The sequence below is a fragment of the Triturus cristatus genome, chromosome 3_2 (genome assembly GCF_964204655.1).
Source record: "Triturus cristatus chromosome 3_2, aTriCri1.1, whole genome shotgun sequence".
In the NCBI taxonomy this organism is placed as follows: domain Eukaryota; kingdom Metazoa; phylum Chordata; class Amphibia; order Caudata; family Salamandridae; genus Triturus; species Triturus cristatus.
This window is the reverse complement of record NC_140584.1, coordinates 441,749,912-441,756,900: the sequence shown is the minus strand read 5'-3', so window position 1 is coordinate 441,756,900 and position 6,989 is coordinate 441,749,912. Positions and strand designations below refer to the sequence as shown.

General features: G+C 45.6%; 1 protein-coding gene across 5 annotated transcripts in view; it reads right to left on the bottom strand.

The window, feature by feature from the left end:
* Positions 1 to 1,532: 1,532 nt before the first annotated feature.
* Positions 1,533 to 6,989, bottom strand: part of NFYC (nuclear transcription factor Y subunit gamma) — a 111,481-nt gene continuing 106,024 nt past the window's right edge. For all 5 annotated transcript variants that reach the window (XM_085648028.1, XM_085648029.1, XM_085648030.1 and 2 more), the window contains exon 10: positions 1,533 to 2,771. In XM_085648028.1, coding sequence (XP_085504154.1) covers positions 2,661 to 2,771 — 111 coding nt within the window. In that variant the 3' untranslated portion in view covers positions 1,533 to 2,660. The remainder of the gene's footprint in view (positions 2,772 to 6,989) is intronic.

The window sequence follows — 6,989 nt, the reverse complement described above, 5'->3', positions numbered from 1 at the left end:
GAGGTCTGGTAGATCTGTTGGAATAGGATATGCCCAATCATCTAGTGGTGAGATATCTGGATCCGTGAATGGGTCATTCGGATACCCTCCCACCCCCCGGGTCGTCATCATCATCTGGAGGTGGTGTATGTGGTGGAGAAGTTAGAGGTAAGGGTGGTGTAGGCAGAGGGGGTGGGTTAGAAGGCAGTATAGGAGAAGGTGATGTGGCAGAGTCCTCCTTCTGTCCAGGAACTGGAGCAGTGGTGTCCAGTTTCCTCTTTTTACATGGCACAGCTGTGACAGGTCCTATTTTTGGATTTATATCAATCTTTTTCTGCCTTGGAGCGATAGGATCTGGGTGATAAAGTTCTTGTTCCTCGGGAACCGCTTTCGGTGCCGATTTGTTCGGTTCCGAGCGAGGCTGCGGTTGATCTTTATGGTCTTTGGCCTTAGGAGGCGTATTAGAGTCCTTAGGCTTCTGTTTCGGTGCAGAGGATGTTGGTTTCGGAGCTGGATCTTTAGGTTTGCAAGCGTTTGAAGCCGGCTTATCCACAGGCCTCTGGGTTTTCGGGGCCGTTTTGGAGGTGGAAGGCGCCAAAGCCGATTTCGGAGCAGAGTGTTTCGGCTTTGGCGGGACAATTACATGAGGTTTGCTCAGTCCAGTCCTACCGGAAGGCTTGTCCCTATTTTTCGGAGCAGAACCTGGAGGCGGGGCTTCTGAAGGAAGTTTTCGGTCTCGACTGGGGCCAAAAAGGCGAAGTCTTGATCACTGCCTTTGGTTTTGGAGGGGTTGGGGTAGGGGCAGTAGTACTCACTCGTTGCCCAGCAGTGATGGGGTCGTCTGAGTCTTCTGCCTCTGACACGATTTGGAGAGCCTCGGAATCTTCTTCTGGGACATCGGGCCTTCATCAAAGATGTCCTCTGGTTCAGGAGCTGGTCTCTGCGCCATGATGTGTCATCGAGCCCTTCGATCCCGAATAGTCTTCTTCGATCGAAAGGATGCGCAGGCTGGTCAGCTGGACTAGTCGTGTTCAGGTGATAGGCACAGATTGCAGACCTTGTGATGATCACTGTGCGGGAACTTTGCTCCACACTGGGGGCATTTTTTAAATGGCATCCTTTCCATGAGGCGTAGGCCTTACGGCGTGGATAGGCCCAGCGGCCCGCATCGATGACCGGAATAGAGCCAATAAAGTTGGGTCGAAGATTAAGTGAATCCGATAATTTTCTGGAAGTTTTGCGCTTCGAAAATGGTTCAAATTGAGATTTCAAACCAGAGCGGAAAAGTTGCATCCAAACCCAATGGCGGAAAAAAAAAAAAAACAATCTAAGGATGAAGTTGATGCCCATGCGCACTATCGTCCAATGGAGGAGTCACCTATCTCGTGACTACAAAGACTTCTTCCAACACAACAACAAAGTGCAAGCATCCGAGCCCAACACCAGTTATCGATCTACAATGCTAGTGTGTGATCTGCAGCTCATGCCTCGAACACTAATTTTTGGGAACAATCGTGTATTTTAGATCACAAAAAGAGACAAGGAAACAAGAATTTTATCTAAAAAATTACATTTATTTCAGTTTATATTACATGCAAGCTATTCCTTCCGTCGCACATAAACAGCCTGCATATACATCATGAAATGAGATCCTCTTCAGTATAAACAATGCTAGTATTTTAAATGGGGGATTTGTCATTCCAAGATACCACCCTACCTTCGCCGAGATCAAACTTGGACTTCCACATGACTATTAAACCTAAACCTAAAGACTAAAACTTATAGGATGCCGATAACATCGCAGAAGTAGAACGCTAAAGACCTTGAATGATTTAGAACACAAAATGCATCGTCTCCGTTCATAAATTTGTAATCATGGATTTCCACTTCTGGAAACAAACAATGCAATTTTTTATCCATATGCGACTACATAAAGTAGAAATGAAGATCCACTGTGCGACAATTTGAGTCAAGACTTTGTAACAACGTCTCACAGATCCAGGTAGGTTTTTAAAGAAATGCCTGCTGGCCAAGCGCAGCCAATGAAAAGTGCACAGGACAGTGAAGTCAGTTGTAACTGCTCCAGCAAATGAGAAACTACAGCACGTAGGACGAAGAGCGATTAACACTGCTCAAACATTCACCAGACCGTGGGCATAATGGACAGCTGATATATATAAAGAGATTAGGCAAGGGAGTCAGACGGAAAAGAGCATCAATGAAAGGGTAGTGAGTAGATGCAAAGGATCAATACGGAAGAGGGTGCACAGTGTGGGAAAAACAGAATGCCTTGAAGAGTAGACAAGCTGGAGTGGAAACACAAGGGACCAATGAGAGAGGTTGGAAAGGTGGAGGAGCAGGCAAGAGGAAAAGGAGGCTTGCATGCATATCCATGCAAGTCACAAAAATGCCAAAAAAACACGCACTGGGCAAAGAAACAATGCTGAAGTAAACTCTTCAAATCGTAGTTCCAAACAAACCCCCTACATTTTTGTAGTCAGGTTTCCTTTTTGGGTTATGTACAAACTTTAATGTCCAGTAATCAGGGAGCAAAGAGCACTATGCGCGTTTTCAAATCAAGTGCAGAAATGCAGGACCTGTCGTCAACCAAGGCAGACCAGCCTGCCAATGTTCATGGATGTAAATAAACAGTTTTCCGACTGGACCCAGTCTGGCCCTCCTCACTCTCCCTGTGTTGTCTGTCCGTCTGCAGTCTGAGTAGACTGAATGAACATGGGCTGTGTGATCTCCTGGCCGGCAGGCATGGTCACTTGCTGAATCTGGTAGAGTTGCTGAAAAAATAAAAACATAGAATTACATTACTGGTGCTGAAAATCCTTCTACCTACTAGGCTCATGAACAGAACACACATAGGCCACTTGAGGATTTTAACAGCACTGTGCCAACAAGCAAAAATCTAGTTTACAAAGACATTCACACACTCCAAATGTCAAACCGGATATACTCGTTTCGCAACCAGTATTAATTCTACAGTGAAAAAAAACACTGCTTGTTAGTATTTTGCCACTGCACAGATTTATGAAACATTTCTGAAGAGGGGTTTAGGCATTCAGAAACGGTCCTCATATTACAAATTCCACCGAAGTAGAATTATTGCACTTCCAAAGCATTTCCAAAGGAAGGTCACTATATTGGTGCAGCTCATAGTGTAAAGTGACTGCAGTGACAACCGCTTCTTCCAATGTCACTGGTAGCAAGGACACCTCAATGTATGATGTCTGAAATGAGGACAAACTCCACCGTGAGAGCACAAGGATATGGGAATTCTACACAGATTGAGCATGCAGGGCAGTAGATCACGTCTGAGAAACTTGAATCTAAATTATGAATGCAGGGGAGTAGGCGACAGCCTGTTGTAGATGTTTCCATTATTAGCTGGCCACAGTAAAAACATGGCACTCGTCACTGTTGGCTATTAATCAAAGTCAGGCTGGGAATCTTCTCCTCTGTAGTCACTGTTAACACAGCAGTGTCACATACACTCAAATAATAATTAAGCAAGTCACCACACAGCACAGCGAGGTAGGTGCAAGGTGAATTTATGAAAGATACCCAATTATAACTGTAGTTAACTGAACGTAGCTAACCTTTCCATTACCAGCATTTGATCTTTAATATTTTCACATGCTTGAATAAAGGTGACCAAAGCAGTTATTGTATAATACATACTGCAAAGAAGCAGGAATAAGGCTTACCTGAGTTTACCAGGTTGCGCAATATCACTTGTCCCACTGACTTCTCAGATCACTACTAGACTTGCAAGCATTAATTTTTAGGCATCTACTATGAGTGTGTGTACGGGAATTGGCGCCCCCCAAATGCTCACCATTCATTGGCATAATTGTCACTCTTATTTGCTGCCTTCTAACTGGACAGCTTGTGCTGCCTTCACTTCCACTTCTTTGGTCTGGAGCATGGACCAAGTACTGATTGATTAATCTAGACTGCTGTCCTCCTGCTGTATTTGAGGTACTATTTTCTTCTCCTGTTGTCCTTGTTGCTTCTTCCCTTCCCAACCCCATGCTGCATTACTTCTCCCCCCCCACCCTAGTCGTGGTGTTTCTTCCCCTCCCACCATCACCACTGACCGTTTTGCTTCTTTCCTTCCACACCCACTTTGCGTTCCAACGGCCATGAGAAAAAAATAGCACAATGACTCAGCTAGTGCATCATCCTTAAAACCCCTAATCACCACCGCATGCTAAACCCTTAAAACTCTTCACCATCCTAGCCGGTGCCCATAATTGAACCTTAAAAATCCCCACCAGCCATAAACTTTGTCCATCCATGAACCCTACAACTCAACACCCCTACAACTCCACACCCTTACACGCCACCCATCTCCGAAACCTAGAAACACCTCACACCTAAACACTCATCCGTGAACCCTAAAAATCCCTCACCACCCCTACACTCCACCCATCTTTGAACCCTAAAAACCCCTTTCAAAGCCTGAACGCCCATTATTCCTTAATCCTAAAAGCCACTCATCGCCTTAAACATTACCCATCCCTATACGCAAAAATCTTGCAGTAGTCTCAAACACCAAACTTTAAAGCAATTTTGGACTTTTCCTTTTGCATATTTTTTTTGTATTTCTTTAAAGGAATATGCTACTTACCAGTATGCATCTGTTCTTGGCATGTAGAGCTGCAGATCTATACACTGTGCATAGATCGCCATCTGGTTTTGGGCCCGGATGTTTGCAGTTTGTTTTTCTTCTTGGACAGTCTTTGGAAGTCACGAGTTCGGTGACTCCTCCTTCGGTCCGTACTGCGCATGGGCTTCGGCTCCATCCTCAGATTTTTTTTTCGCCAGCAGGGAAAAGATGGAGCGTAGTGATAATAGTGAAGAAACCCATGTGTGTTGTATCTAAATAAGATAGCCTGGAACGGATACAGGTAGCCAGGGAGGTGGGTGGGCGTGTATAGATCTGCAGATCAACATGCCAAGAACAGATGCATACTGGTAAGTAGCATATTGCGTTCGAGGCATATGAGCTGCAGATTATACACTGTGCATAGATTATATAGCAGTACCCAACCCTAGCGGCGACCACCAGTATCCGTTGCAGTAGTTTGAAACAGTGTCTTTAGTACAGCCTGGCCCACACTAGCTTGTTGTTGGGAGTGCACATCTACACAGTAATGTTTTGTGAAGGTGTGCGGTGTTGACCATGTGGCTGCCTTGCAGATGTCATCTAAGGGTATGTTCCCTAGAAAAGCCATAGAAGCCCCTATCTTTCTTGTAGAGTGGGCTTTAGGTGGAACAGATCATGTTCTTTTTGCCTTGTGATAGCAAATTTGTATACACTTTACAATCCACCTAGCTATCCCTGATTTTGAAATGGGGTTGCCTTTATGCGGTGGAGAGAAGGAGACGAACAACTGTTTAGTCTTTCTGAAAGGTTGCGTTCTTTGTATGTAGTACAGTAAGGCACTTTTAACGTCAAGTGTATGTAGAGCCCTTTCCGCAACAGATTGAGGTTGCGAGAAAAAAACCGGTAACTCCACCGATTGATTAAGATGGAAGGGGAAATGACCTTGGGCAGAAATTTTGGATTTGTGCGAGAATCACCTTGCTGTGATGTACTTGTAAAAAGGGTTCTTGTATAGTGAACGCTTGTATCTCGCTAACCCTTCGAAGGGAAGTGATAGCTACGAGGAAAGCTGTTTTCCAAGTGAGAAACTGTAGCTCACATTTATGCATTGGTTCGAAAGGCGGACCCATTAGCCTTGTAAGAACTACGTTTAGATTCCATACAGGTGAAGGTGGTGCCCTGGGTGGAATTACTCTTTTAAGGCCTTCCATAAAGGCTTTAATAGCAGGCACTCTGAACAGTGATAAATGCTGTCTGTTTTGTAGGTAAGCAGCAATTGCTGCTAGGTGTAGACGGATGGATGAGTACGCCAGGTTACACCTTTGAAGATGGAGCAGATAGCATATGATGTGCTGTATGGATGCATCTAAAGGGTTGATTGTATTTTTACGGCAGTAAACAACAAATCTCTTCCACTTTGCGGCATAGCATGCTCGAGTGGTAGGACGACTGGCTTCCTTGATAATGTTCATGCAATCAGGGGGAAGATTAAGGTATCCAAATTCTAAGATTTCAGGAGCCAGATCGCAATGTTGAGCTGAGCTGGGTCCAGGTGCCTGATTTCTCCATGGTTCTGGGTTAGGAGGCATGGGGACAGGTGCAGTTTTTGATGTGGTACCACCGATAGCTGTAGTAGTGTGGTGTACCACGGCTGCCTGGCCCATGTTGGGGCTACCAGAATGAGTGTGAGGGAGTGCTGCTGTAGCTTCCTTACCACTAACGGAATTAGTGCGAGAGGTGGAAAGGCGTATGCAAATCTGCCTGACCAGTTCATCCATATCGCATTGCCTTTGGACAATGGGTGTGGGTATCTGGCGGCGAAGCTTGGGCATTTTTTGTTTTCGTGGGTGGCGAAGAGGTCTATTTGAGGATGCCCCCACTTGTTAAAGAATGGGTGAAGAACTTGTGGATGTAGTTCCATTCGTGCATTTGCTGCGTTTGTCTGCTGAGCAGATCTGCCATGGTGTTTTGTATGCCTGGGACGTGTTGTGCCAGGAGAAAGATTTTTTGTGGAATTGCCCATCTCCATATGCTCTGTGCTAATCGGGAGAGCTGGGGAGTGTGTGTCCCCCCCCTGTTTTTGAATATAATACATTGCAGTCATATTGCATGTGCGAATGAGGACTGCCTTGGCTGAAATTTGTTTCTGAAACGATTTCAGGGCTAGAAAGATCGCCAATAACTCCAGATGGTTGATGTGGAGTAACCTCTGTTGTGGTGTCCATAGACCTTGCACTGTGAGGTGTGATAGATGCGCTCCCCAGCCAGAGAGAGATGCGTCCGTTGTTCGAATCACCCGAGGAACCGGGTCCAGGAACGGTCGCCCTTTGGAAAGGTTTGTGGTGTTCCACCACTGCAGAGATCGATGGGTGCGGCCGGCCACCAACAC